Genomic DNA, 13,963 nt, shown 5'->3' on the forward strand with positions numbered 1-13,963 from the left:
ATGTGAGGCATACAAAACGTACACACTTACCCATACATACAGTAAAACCATGTATAGATACAAAGCATCCCGGCCTACAGGCCTAGGTAGTTGTGCAAATACAGAATTAAAAGATTAAAATTAATTATTCCCTTAAGGTAAGGTTTGAGCAGGGGCAAGGGTAAGTAAAACTAGTGGCTTGTCCACAGTAAATTTAAATTTGGATTTTGTTATTGGCATTAATGTCACAGCTCTCCGTTTCCATCTTCTCGTGGATGGCCAGTGCTTTTTGCGTAAAAAGGGTCAGTTTTAAAATAGAGTTTTTATCTGAACCCTGTAGAAGGATGTGTAATTTCTCCTTATTCTCTAAATGAGGATGGTTCTCCAGCAGAGGCTCTAAATAGAAAGATCGAATCCTGTTGTAGTAGGGGCATTTTAAGAAAAGGTGTTCTGTGTCCTCCACTTCTGCATCTGCCTCACGGCACCCACAGGTTCTCTTCGTATAAAGGATATTCTGATGTCTACCTAGTTTAGACAATGTCGAGTTGCTCGAATCTAGCCCGGGTAAAAAGTTTTCTAATATATAGTGGAAGTGTAAAAAAGAGGTAGGTTTCCATGCCCACGTTGCATTTAAATTTAGCCAGGTATGGAGTGGCTCTCGGGGCCCCTGATGTGTTAAAGCGCTGAGCTGCTGAATTTGCGGACCAAAAGGTCCTAGGTTCAAACCCCGGGAGTGGAATGAGCACCTGCTGTTAGCCCCAGCTCCTGCCAACCTAGCAGTTCTAAAACATGCCAATGTGAGTAGATCAATAGGTACTGCTCTGGTGGGAAGGTAACAGTCATGCCAGTGGCCACATGACCTTGGAGGTGTTTATGGACGACGCCGGCTCTTTGGCTTAGAAATGGAGATGAGCACCAACCCCAGAGTCAGACATGACTGGACTTAACGTCAGGGGAAAACCTTTACCTTTACCTTATGGAGTGGCTCTAGCTTGCACTATGATCATAAGATCATTTTGTGCAGCAATGTCAACAATGTAAACAATTGAGCACACTTTATCCCCAAAATTTATTACGGTAGCTCAATATTCCATTAGATGCACGTGCCCAAACCTCTTACCGTGTTCTCCAACCAAATGATGGAGCTTCTCAAAGGAACCCATGTTGAAGTGGGCCGGGCTCTTGACCATGGCCAGTGGCGTGGCACAGCCGTTGCCCCCTCCGGCCCCTCCTCCGGCCGGCCTCGCTTTGGGGACGGTGGCCAGGCTGCCTTTGCCCACGGGAGAGGGCAGGATGGTCGGGTAGTTCATGCTGCCTCCGTGGTGGCTCAGCCGGACGTTGGGAGACTTGCATTTGGCCCGGGCGTCTTCCACGTGGCAGTCGGCGTGGTAGATGCTGCGCACCGACTCCGAATCCGGAGGGTTCCTGAAGTGCGGCGACAACGACGGCAGCGGGCTGCTGGGCTTCACCACGCTGAGTTCGAGATCCCCGCCCTCCGGATTGGCACGGGTGCCGTTGCTGAGGTGGTAGTGGTGGTGGTGATGGTGGTGGTGGTGGACGGACGGGACCCGCTTCTTCCGCGGAGGCCCTTGCCCCCCGCCGCCGCCGCCGTCCGGGTCCACCTTTTTCCGCCGCTTGCTCTGCCAGTTGTTGTAGAGGCGCAAAGTCCGGCGCTTGGCCTTCCGGTATATGTGGCAGAGGTACTTGAGGAGTTCGTCGTAGCAGCTTCCCGGCTCGGAGAAGCTGGCGATTGTGCTGTCGTCGGAGAGGTAGCGCGCCCGCTGCTCCTGCATGAGCTGGTTCTCCCGCTGCTTCGTTTCGGAAAACTGTGTTGCTATCACAACCAGGCACAAGTTGATCATGAAGAAAGAACCCACCTGGGTGCGGACAAAAGTGGGGTGAAAAAGGAAACAAACACATTACAGTAGTCTCACTTATCCAACATTTGCTTATCCAATGTTATGGATTATCTAACACAGTTTGCCACCTGTCCCAATCCAAAACTGTAACAATTTGTTACAGTAGAGTCTCACTTATCCAACATCCGCTTATCCAACGTTCTGAATTATCCAACACTGTTTGCCACCTGTCCCGATCCAAAACTGTTTCTCTAGACAGCAAGGAATGAACTTTTTATGGATTTAATTTTTGACAATGTTTACTGTAAGTTCATTTTATGCAATTTCTATCTTTATTTGTAGTCAATTTGTTAGTAGCCAATGTTTTTGTGGTCAATATTTTCAATATATTGTGATGTTTTCGTGTTAAAATCATAAGTACAGTACAGTAGAGTCTCACTTATCCAACATCCGCTTATCCAAAGTTATGGATTATCCAACACTGTTTGCCACCTGTCCCGATCCAAAACTGTTTCTCTAGACAGCAAGAAATGAACTTTTTATGGATTTAATTTCTGACAATGTTGCTACTGTAAATTCATTTTATGCAATTCTATCTTTATTTGTAGTCAATTTGTTACAGTAGAGTCTCACTTATCCAACATCTGCTTATCCAACATTCTGGATTATCCAACGCAGTTTGCCACCTGTCCCGATCCAAAAGACAATAAGGATTGAACTTTTTCTGGATTTAATTTCTTACAATGTTACTACTGTAAGTTCATTTTATGCAATTCTATCTTTATTTGTAGTCAATTTGTAACAGTAGAGTCTCACATATCCAACATCTGCTTATCCAACGTTCTGGATTATCCAACACAGTTTGCCACCTGTCCCGATCCAAAAGACAATAAGGATTGAACTTTTTATGGATTTAATTTCTGACAATGTTGCTACTGTAAGTTCATTTTATGCAATTCTATCTTTATTTGTAGTCAATTTGTTAGTAGCCAATGTTTTTGTAGTCAATATTTTCGATATATTGCAATGTTTTGGTGTTAAATTCATAAATACAGTACAGTAGAGTCTCACTTATCCAAGCTAAACAGGCCGGCAGAAGCTTGGATAAGCGAATATCTTGGATAATAAGGAGGGATTAAGGAAAAGCCTATTAAACATCCAATTAGGTTATGATTTTACAAATTAAGCACCAAAACATCATGTTATACAACAAATTTGACAGAAAAAGTAGTTCAATACACAGTAATGCTATGTAGTAATTACTGTATTTTACGAATTTAGCACCAAAATATCACGATATATTGAAAACGTTGACTATAAAAACGGCTTGGATTATCCAGAAGCTTGGATAAGCGAGGCTTGGGTAAGTGAGACTCTACTGTAGTAGCCAATGTTTTTGTAGCCAATGTTTTCAATATATTGCGATGTTTTGAATACAGTAATTACGACATAACATTACCATGTTTTGGACTGCTTTTTCTGTTGATTTGTTGTAAAACATGATGGTTTTGGTGCTTAATTTGTAAAATCATAACATAATTCGACGTTTAATAGGCTTCTCCTTAATCCCTCCTTATTATCCAACATCTTCGCTTATCCAACGTTCTGCCAGCCCGTTTATGTTGGATAAGTGAGACTCTACTCTACTTACAATTGGGAGCAATCTGGTCGAGTCCAAAGTTTCAACTCGCGGCTGGACTGGATTCAACCAAGGACGAACAACAACAAGCTATAAATTGCAACCCCTTTGTTGCAACAGCTTGGTTTCACCCAATCCAAACGGCTAGTAATGAGGTTGAAAGCCTTTCCCGTCCCATACTTACTATTATAAGTAGTATAAAATATATAAAATTGTAAAAAGAGTGCGCATCCATGACATAATACATGATGTCGACCCATCCTTCCAGGGTTATGACCTGCAAGAGGAGAAAAAAAGGAGAGAAAGGTCAGGGAAAAAGCGAGAATATCTTGGATTCAAATACAGTAGAGTCTCACTTATCCAAGCCTCGCTTATCCAAGTTTCTGTATTATCCAAGCCATTTTTGTAGTCAATGTTTTCAATATTTCAATTTTGGTGCTAAATTTGTAAATAACAGTAATTACAACATAACATTACTGCGTATTGAACTGCTTTTTCTGTCAAATTTGTTGTATAACATGATGTTTTGGTGCTTAATTTGTAAAATCATAACCTAATTGGATGTTTATTAGGCTTTTCCTTAATCCTTCCTTATTATCCAAGATATTCGCTTATCCAAGCTTCTGCCGGCCCGTTTAGCTTGGATAAGTGAGACTCTACTGTACATTATCAGCAAATGTCCCGGTTTCTCTTCCCATCTTAAAAGAGCAGTTCCCACGAAAACCCAGAACGGATTTACACCAAAGTTTGGGAATGGTCGCCCATTCAGCAACCGCTGAGCTGCTGAACTTGTTGACTGAAAGGTCAGTAGTTCAAATCCAGGGATTGAGGTGAGCTCCCATTGTTAGCCCCAGCTTCTACCAACCAAGCAGTTCAAAAACATGCAAATGTGAGTAGATCAATAGGTACTGCTCCGGCGGGAAGGTAATGGCACTCAATAATAATAATAATAATAATAATAATAATAATAATAATAACAACAACTTTATTTTTATACCCCGCCCCATCTCCCCAAAGGAACTCGGGGCGGCTTACATGGGGCCTTGCCCGATACAACAATCAAATATCAATAACAAAATAAAAGCACAATTAACCCAATAAAAACATCAACATCAGTAAAAAACAATCATTAAAATCAACCTGAAGCATACAATGTTAAAAACTGGAGACTAATGTGGTCATGCCAGTGGCCACTTGACCTAGGAGGTGTCTACGGACAACACCGGCTCTTTAATAAAATAATAAAATAAAATAAAACTTTATGTATATCCCGCCACCATCTCCCCGCGGGGACTTGGGGCGGCTTACATGGGGCAGCGGCCCAAACAACATAGGACAAAATATAGGCAACATAATACAAATCACACTATAAAAATATAAAACAGTAATACAATATATCAATTAAAACAAAAATACAGGATAAAAAAACTGCATTTAAAACACATAAATGTCTTAGAAATTGAGATGAGCACCAACCCCCAGAGTCGGACACGACTAGACTTAATGTCGTGAAAACTTTTACCTTTACTTTGGGAATGGGACTTTGGGGACTGCAACTCCCAGAATCCCCTGATTGAATGAGAATTGTTGGCTCTCGGAACATGGCTTCCCCATTTGCCAGGAAGAACGGACACTAATATGCGATGTTTAATTTTCCTTTGAACGGCTCGTTTCCTGGGATCTTAATTAAGTCCTCGCTTTCCTTTGTTTCACAGCAAAAATCGCCGCTCGATTTTGCCATTTAGTTAAAGCCCACTTTCCCCCCCTTGTTTGGATATTTAACAGGAGCAGCAGGGAGGACAACAATGCAACGTTAATGCCCCAAATGAGAACAAGCTTCTTCTAAGGGTGTATCTACACTGCCAAATGAATGCAGTTTGACACCACTTGAACTGTTATGGGCACCGGGGATTTGTAGTTTGCACTCTTGTCCTTTGGAAACTACAACTCCTGGGATCCCATTGCATTGGACCCAGGCTGAAGTGGTGCCGATCGTGGTTCCTTAAATCTGTCAAACTGGAACTCGCAAAGAATGAAGAAAGGGTTAATATTTTTTGCACTGCAAGTCCCATCATCCCTTAGCCAGGATGCTGGGAGTGGCAGTCCAAAAGGAATCCAAGAAAGAAGACTTTTTGGCAAAGGAGATGAAAGTCCTCATAAAAATACATCTCATTGTATTGAGCTATAACCGTTCAAGTGGTGTCAAGCTGCATTCATTCAACAGAGGAGATGCACCCAAAGCATAGTCACTTATAGAGGACTCAATTCTTGCATTCGTCCCGAATTTCGCTGTCAGTGGTGAAGGGACTCAAAGCCTATCCTGTGGTTAAGAAATTAAAATACAAACAGCGTTCTTATTATTGCAATAAGTGTCTCGCTGAGAAAAATTCTGGCTGCCGGAGGTGCCCAAAATATGCCCAACTTGCCAAAGTAGATCCATCTACTGGGTTCACTGTAGAACGAATGCTGTTTGACACTGTTTTAACTGCCTCAATGCGATGCGATCCTGGGAGTTGTAGTTTCCTAAGGTCTTCAGTCTCCTCTGCTCAAGAGTCCTGGTCCAACATCAAATGGAAGATCCCGGGATCTTGTCGCATTGAGCCAAGGCAGGTAAAGCAGTGCCAAGCTGTACTGTAAATGCATCTGATACTTTGTACAACTACATCTCCCATTATACTTAAATATCCCACCAAACTACAACTCCCAGGATCCCATAGCGTTGGGCCGTAGCCATTAAACTGCACTCCTTTCACAATGTAAATGTAAATTCTGGAAGGCAGTCCATAAAATGACACCAAAGATGTTTGGAACCAAATTTAAATTAAAACCAGAAACGTATCTACTAGGCATGTCTGATCGATGAAAAAAATGTTTCAATTCTCGTTTCTAAAGTAGGGGGCGCTGGCCCTTCAATGTAGAAAGTATTTCCGATTTTTCACCCAAAAATTTCGGATATTTCCGAAAATTCGTAATGATTCTAAATGTTTCTAAAATGGCGGACGCGCATGCGCAATCGCGCAAAGAAAAAGGAACCCGGGGGGGGGGGGGACTTTTACAGGGCTCTCCCGCCCTCATTTCTTGAGCTATCCTCATCAAATTTGCAATGCCCTGGCAAGTTGTGCAAAGATACTTTGAAAACTAGAAATTCCCTTGCTATATTTGTAAGCAAGAAGGACACTGGAAATCAATGGTGTCTCTGGCTATGTAATCCCACAAGCCTCAACCCAATGCCTTCCATTAGAAATGGACCAAGCAATGCCCTGGCAAGGAATGCAAAGATACTTTGAAAACTAGAAATTCCCTTGCTAAGAGAAAGAACCAGCAACAAAACCCTTTGCGTCCACCGTGGAAGCTTCTGATTGGCCGGGGAGCGGCAGCCATGTTAGGCTGCGCTAAGCTCCCATTCAAGGTAGGTTTCAGAAACAAAAACAATTTTTAAAATATTTTTAAAAATATATATTTAAAAAAATTTGGGGGGAAAAAAATTAACTAAACATTAAGAGACAATTAGAGAATGGGCCAACAATGGTTCGAATTACATTGCTGGTTGCGCTGTGAGGCAATGTCTTCTCAAACGAGAACAATCCGAAATAATTCCGATATACGATTCAAAACGATTTTTTGGACATGTCTAGTATCTACAGTAGAGTCTCACTTATCCAAGCCTCGCTTATCCAAGTTTCTGGATTATCCAAGCCATTTTTGTAGTCAATGTTTTCAATATATCATGATATTTTGGTGGTAAATTCGTAAATACGGTACTGTATATACTCAAGTATAAGCCTAGTTTTCCAGCCCTTTTTTAAAGACTGAAAAAGCCCCCCTCGGCTTACACTCGGGTGAGGGTCCTGGTTGGCTTATATTTGGGTCAGCTTATACTCGAGAATATATGGGACATTTATTATTTTTCTCTATTATTATTGGTATTACATTTATTATTTTTCTTTATTATTATTGGTATTACATTTATTATTTTTCTTTATTATTATTGGTATTACATTTATTATTTTTCTCTATTATTATTGGTATTATTACATTTATTATTTTTCTCTATTATTGTTGTTGCTATTACATTTATTTTACTCTATTTTTATTTTTTATTAAGACATTTATTATTTCACTCTGATCTTATTATTATTATTATTGCATTTATTATTTTACTCTATTTATTATTACTGATATTATTTTACTCTATTATTAAAAGGATACATAAGCACATTTACATTGGAGACATCAGCCCCAAACGGAATCCATGCCCTTGTTTTCAAAGAATATGACACTTTGGAGGGTCATTTAAGGACGCAAAAGAAAACGAATGCTTCAGTAAATAAGTCAATGCAAGTGACACAAGTCTCCTGGAAGCATTCGGCGCTTGCCATAGGTGACTAAGGGAGTTTTCCAACCTTGGAAAGTTGGAGTCTCAACAAGAGAGGAACGGACTCAAATCAGCGAGAAATAAGTCACGATTCCCGGCGGGCCTTTGTCGTTGCCCTTTTTTCAGGGCACGTTGGCTTGGTTAATGAGCTCCAGAAAGGCAAAGTCGGTTCCTAATTTCTGCCGCAAGTGACCGTTTCCAAGTCCGTTTGCAAATGCGATGGACACCGTCTCTCCAGGAAAATATAAACAAACCCACAGACAAGGCTTTCAGAATCATGCCTCTAATTGAGGGCTGGTTTTAGTTTCTCCAAAGGAAAACTTTGCAATAAAAGTGAGTTCAGCGCCAGAGTGACAGGGATTGCAGCATCCATCCAAACAAACATATTGCAACACCCATTGAAGCACGCTCCCTAAAATTCCACCATGTTCGAGTGTTGGAGGCTTGTATTCACATCCCTAATCGGTCATGGAAAGTCAATGGGAGAACTAGACCAAGTCACACTCTCTCAGCCTCGGAGGAAGGCAACGGCCCAATATTTGCAGGACCTAGTGCTTTGGTTTTGGGTTAGGATCTGAGGAGAACAGGATTCGAACTCCATGTCCAGCCTTGGTGAGGTTAGGAAGTCACACTCTCTCAGCCTCAGGGTAAACCTCCTCTGAATAAATAATTTAAAATGTCACTGAACTCTGGAGAGCTCAGACAGAAATGACGGAAAAAAGGAAGTCATGCTCTCTCAGCCTCAAAACAAGGCAATGGCGGCAAAATCTTGCCAATACTGTTGTGATAACAATACAACAACACCGAAAAAGGACAACTCTAGGAATGTGTTGACATCCCCGACGTAGACTGGAGTGATGCCACCCAAACCAGAATTCATTTGGACTGCAACCTCCAGCATCCCTCGGCCATATGGCAGGGACAGCAATCCAAAACAGTCACTTTTCCAAGGATGGATTATGCGGATATCCTCGCACACTCCGCCTGGGATAGAAACCAAACGGCGCTTGTCGGGATGGGTAATAAATGAGCCCTCATTACATATTCATGAGGGCTTGATTTATTATGCTAACTAGTCCTGCCATTGGCATGGGGAGAATGAAATAAAATACACAGCGCAAGGAGGACTCGGGGTAACGTCAAATCAAGAAATGGAAAAGCCCAGAAAGCTAAGAAGGAGCTGGAAATGTGTTGTCGAAGGCTTTCATGGCCGGGATCACAGGGTTGTTGTATGTTTTTCAGGCTGTATGGCCATGTTCCAGAAGCATTCTCTCCTGACGTTTCGCCCACATGTATGGCAGGCATCCTCAGAGGTTGTGAGGTCTTTTGGAAACTAGGCAAGTGTGCATGTTGCAATTGGCCAGCTTGATTAGATTGAACAGCCTTGCAGCTTCAAAGGTCTGTTGGAAACTAGGCAAGTGGGGTTTATTTATCTGTGGAAAGTCCAGGGTGTGAGAAAAAAATTAGGGTGATTAACTGCAACATTCACACTGGCCTACTACTGAAAAAAGGGGGTTTTTTTCTTGCCTAGTTTCCAACAGACCTCACAACCTCTGAGGATGCCTGCCATAGATGTGGGCGAAACGTCAGGAGAGAATACTTCTGGAACATGGCCACACAGCCCGAAAAACATACAACAACTCAGAGCTGGAAATGTTTCCAAGGAAGAGCTGGGTGCAAATTGAATACCGAGGTCAACATTGAGCTTGTTGACATAGTATATTATTTGAGAACACAGAAATGCTTGACCACTCCAACAACTATCATGCCAGACTACACAGAGAAGCCATTGAAATCCACAAGCATGTGGACAACTTCAACAGAAAGGAGGAAACCATGAAAATGAACAAAATCTGGCTACCAGTATTAAAAAACTCAAAAATCAGAACCGTAGATGGGAAGCAACACTCTGAGAGCAGAGGAGCCCTAGGGACGGCTAATGACTCTGAACAAAGGATGCCCCCCAGGCTAGAGACAAACCTTTCCAATGCTAATTAGGGTGATTAACTGCAACATTAACGCTGACTTCTAACTGACAAAGGACTCTTGTCACACCCTGGACTCTCCACAGATATATATTTGCCTTCCTTGCCTAGTCTCTCCATGCCTCACAACCTCTGAGGATGCCTGCCATAGATGTGGGCGAAACGTCAGGAGAGAATACCTCTGGAACATGGCCACACAGCCCATGAAATTATTCCTCCAAACAATGGCAAGATCCCACTTTGATCCAAGCCAAGGAAACCCATTCGTCCAACCAACCTGCTTCTCTGAAGAATAAGAAGGCGGCACCGAGGGGCCCTTACCTGAAAGATAGCTATCCAAGCATAGCCAATATTATCAAAATTAATAGCTCCGCTGTGCGGGTTCAAGTCGCCCGTCCTGCAAACGTTGTAGTACTGGTTCCAGTTTATACAGCCGTTGCGGCTGCTGAGGTCCACGGGGTAGGCCTGGGGGCTGTAGGAGTCCATGCTCAGCGTGCACTCCACCTTGAACTCCTTGCGGTTGGGGATGCCCGAGCACTTCTGCATGCCGTTGTCCCGGTGCGACGAGCAGATGAACGGGTTCTCCTCCCCTTCCTCCGGCCGGTAGTACGGATGCAGGAAAGTCAAGTTGTAGGACCTCGAGTGGGTGGGAAGGAAGGGGGGAAACAAAGACGCATTAATACCTTTGGTGAGATATTTTCTCGATGGAGATTATGAGATGGAAAAAATGTTATGTGCCGCACATGAAAGAGGAAGTTGGTGTTGACCACACATGTGTATGTCTAAAGCAGTGATTGCCAGTGATTGGTGGGGGCTGCAGCGATCCAGGGGGGCGGTGATGGCCATGGGTGCATTTGGGGGCGGGGGCGGGGCCAGAGGAAGGGCGGGGCCCCTTCCTCAGTGCTTGAGACAAGGCTGAGCCCCTGAGGCGCCTGTTAGGACACAGGGGGCGGAGCTAGAGGAGTGGGCGTGGCTTCTTCCCAAGAGCCGGAGACAGGGCTGAGCCTCTATACCTCTCCTGAGAGGCCTTTTAGGACTAAAGGGCGGGGCTAGGGGCAGGGGCGGGGCCTCATTCCAAGAACCCAAGACAGGGCTGAGCCTCTATATTTCTCCTGAGAGGCCTTTTAGGTCTAAAGGGTGTGGCTAGGGGAAGGGGTGGGGCCTCCTTCCAGGAGCCTGAGACAGGGCTGAGCCTCTATACCTCTCCTGAGAGGCCTTTTAGGACTAAAGGGCGGGGCTAGGGGCAGGGGCGGGGCCTCCTTCCAAGAGCCCGAGACAGGGCTGAGCCTCTATGTTTCTCCTGAGAGGCCTTTTAGGTCTAAAGGGTGGGGCTAGGGGAAGGGGCGGGGCCTCCTTCCAAGAACCCGAGACAGGGCTGAGCCTCTATATTTCTCCTGAGAGGCCTTTTAGGTCTAAAGGACAGGGCTAGGGGCGGGGGCGGGGCCTCCTTCCAAGAACCCGAGACAGGGCTGAGCCTCTATATTTCTCCTGAGAGGCCTTTTAGGACTAAAGGGCAGGGCTAGGGGCAGGGGCGGGGCCTCCTTCCAAGAGCCCGAGACAGGGCTGAGCCTCTATATTTCTCCTGAGAGGCCTTTTAGGACTAAAGGGCGGGGCTAGGGGCAGGGGCGGGGCCTCCTTCCAAGAGCCCGAGACAGGGCTGAGCCTCTATGTTTCTCCTGAGAGGCCTTTTAGGACTAAAGGGCGGGGCTAGGGGCAGGGGCGGGGCCTCCTTCCAAGAACCCGAGACACGGCTGAGCCTCTATATTTCTCCTGAGAGGCCTTTTAGGACTAAAGGGCGGGGCTAGGGGCAGGGGCGGGGCCTCCTTCCAAGAGCCCGAGACAGGGCTGAGCCTCTATGTTTCTCCTGAGAGGCCTTTTAGGACTAAAGGGCGGGGCTAGGGGCAGGGGCGGGGCCTCCTTCCAAGAACCCGAGACACGGCTGAGCCTCTATATTTCTCCTGAGAGGCCTTTTAGGTCTAAAGGACAGGGCTAGGGGCGGGGGCGGGGCCTCCTTCCAAGAACCCGAGACAGGGCTGAGCCTCTATATTTCTCCTGAGAGGCCTTTTAGGACTAAAGGGCAGGGCTAGGGGCAGGGGCGGGGCCTCCTTCCAAGAGCCCGAGACAGGGCTGAGCCTCTATATTTCTCCTGAGAGGCCTTTTAGGACTAAAGGGCGGGGCTAGGGGCAGGGGCGGGGCCTCCTTCCAAGAGCCCGAGACAGGGCTGAGCCTCTATGTTTCTCCTGAGAGGCCTTTTAGGACTAAAGGGCGGGGCTAGGGGCAGGGGCGGGGCCTCCTTCCAAGAACCCGAGACAGGGCTGAGCCTCTATATTTCTCCTGAGAGGCCTTTTAGGACTAAAGGGCGGGGCTAGGGGCAGGGGCGGGGCCTCCTTCCAAGAGCCCGAGACAGGGCTGAGCCTCTATGTTTCTCCTGAGAGGCCTTTTAGGACTAAAGGGCGGGGCTAGGGGCAGGGGCGGGGCCTCCTTCCAAGAACCCGAGACACGGCTGAGCCTCTATATTTCTCCTGAGAGGCCTTTTAGGTCTAAAGGACAGGGCTAGGGGCGGGGGCGGGGCCTCCTTCCAAGAACCCGAGACAGGGCTGAGCCTCTATATTTCTCCTGAGAGGCCTTTTAGGTCTAAAGGGTGGGGCTAGGGGAAGGGGCGGGGCCTCCTTCCAAGAACCCGAGACAGGGCTGAGCCTCTATATTTCTCCTGAGAGGCCTTTTAGGTCTAAAGGACAGGGCTAGGGGCGGGGGCGGGGCCTCCTTCCAAGAACCCGAGACAGGGCTGAGCCTCTATATTTCTCCTGAGAGGCCTTTTAGGACTAAAGGGCGGGGCTAGGGGCAGGGGCGGGGCCTCCTTCCAAGAGCCCGAGACAGGGCTGAGCCTCTATGTTTCTCCTGAGAGGCCTTTTAGGACTAAAGGGCGGGGCTAGGGGCAGGGGCGGGGCCTCCTTCCAAGAACCCGAGACAGGGCTGAGCCTCTATATTTCTCCTGAGAGGCCTTTTAGGACTAAAGGGCGGGGCTAGGGGCAGGGGCGGGGCCTCCTTCCAAGAGCCCGAGACAGGGCTGAGCCTCTATGTTTCTCCTGAGAGGCCTTTTAGGTCTAAAGGGTGGGGCTAGGGGAAGGGGTGGGGCCTCCTTCCAGGAGCCTGAGACAGGACTGAGCCTCTATACCTCTCCTGAGAGGCCTTTTAGGACTAAAGGGCGGGGCTAGGGGCAGGGGCGGGGCCTCCTTCCAAGAGCCCGAGACAGGGCTGAGCCTCTATGTTTCTCCTGAGAGGCCTTTTAGGTCTAAAGGGTGGGGCTAGGGGAAGGGGTGGGGCCTCCTTCCAGGAGCCTGAGACAGGACTGAGCCTCTATATTTCTCCTGAGAGGCCTTTTAGGACTAAAGGGCGGGGCTAGGGGCAGGGGCGGGGCCTCCTTCCAAGAGCCCGAGACAGGGCTGAGCCTCTATGTTTCTCCTGAGAGGCCTTTTAGGTCTAAAGGGTGGGGCTAGGGGAAGGGGTGGGGCCTCCTTCCAGGAGCCTGAGACAGGACTGAGCCTCTATACCTCTCCTGAGAGGCCTTTTAGGACTAAAGGGCGGGGCTAGGGGCAGGGGCGGGGCCTCCTTCCAAGAGCCCGAGACAGGGCTGAGCCTCTATATCTCCCCTGAGGCGCTTGTTAGAACATGGGGGCGGGGTATAGAGGTCCAGCCCCATCAAGCACTTGGGAAGAGGCCCCGCCCCTCCTCTAGCCCCGCCCCCTGTGTCCTGGCAAGGACAGAGATAGAAGCTCAGCCCTGCCTCATGGCTCGTAACTCTGCCCATCCCAGTCCTGTCCGCCCATTATAGAGAAAAATAATAAATGTAATAATACCACTAATAATAGAGAAAAATAATAAATGTAATAATACCAATAATAATAGAGAAAAATAATAAATGTAATAATACCAATAATAATAGAGAAAAATAATAAATGTACCATATATTCTCGAGTATAAGCTGACCCAAATATAAGCCAGCCAGGACCCTCACTCGATTATAAGCCAAGGGGGGCTTTTTCAGTCTTAAAAAAAGGGCTGAAAAACTAGGCTTATACTCGAGTATATACATTATATCCAGTTCTGGGCACAATTCAAATTGGAT

General features: G+C 46.3%; 1 protein-coding gene across 1 annotated transcript in view; it reads right to left on the reverse strand.

Moving 5' to 3' along the window:
- Positions 1–13,963, reverse strand: part of LOC100552814 (voltage-dependent T-type calcium channel subunit alpha-1H) — a 233,250-nt gene that overhangs the window by 81,834 nt on the left and 137,453 nt on the right. Inside the window, 3 exon segments of the mRNA XM_062964569.1 lie at positions 1,100–1,856; positions 3,662–3,754; positions 10,159–10,474. Coding sequence (XP_062820639.1) covers positions 1,100–1,856; positions 3,662–3,754; positions 10,159–10,474 — 1,166 coding nt within the window.

This window comes from Anolis carolinensis, unplaced genomic scaffold, assembly GCF_035594765.1.
Source record: "Anolis carolinensis isolate JA03-04 unplaced genomic scaffold, rAnoCar3.1.pri scaffold_13, whole genome shotgun sequence".
NCBI classification, from domain to species: domain Eukaryota; kingdom Metazoa; phylum Chordata; class Lepidosauria; order Squamata; family Dactyloidae; genus Anolis; species Anolis carolinensis.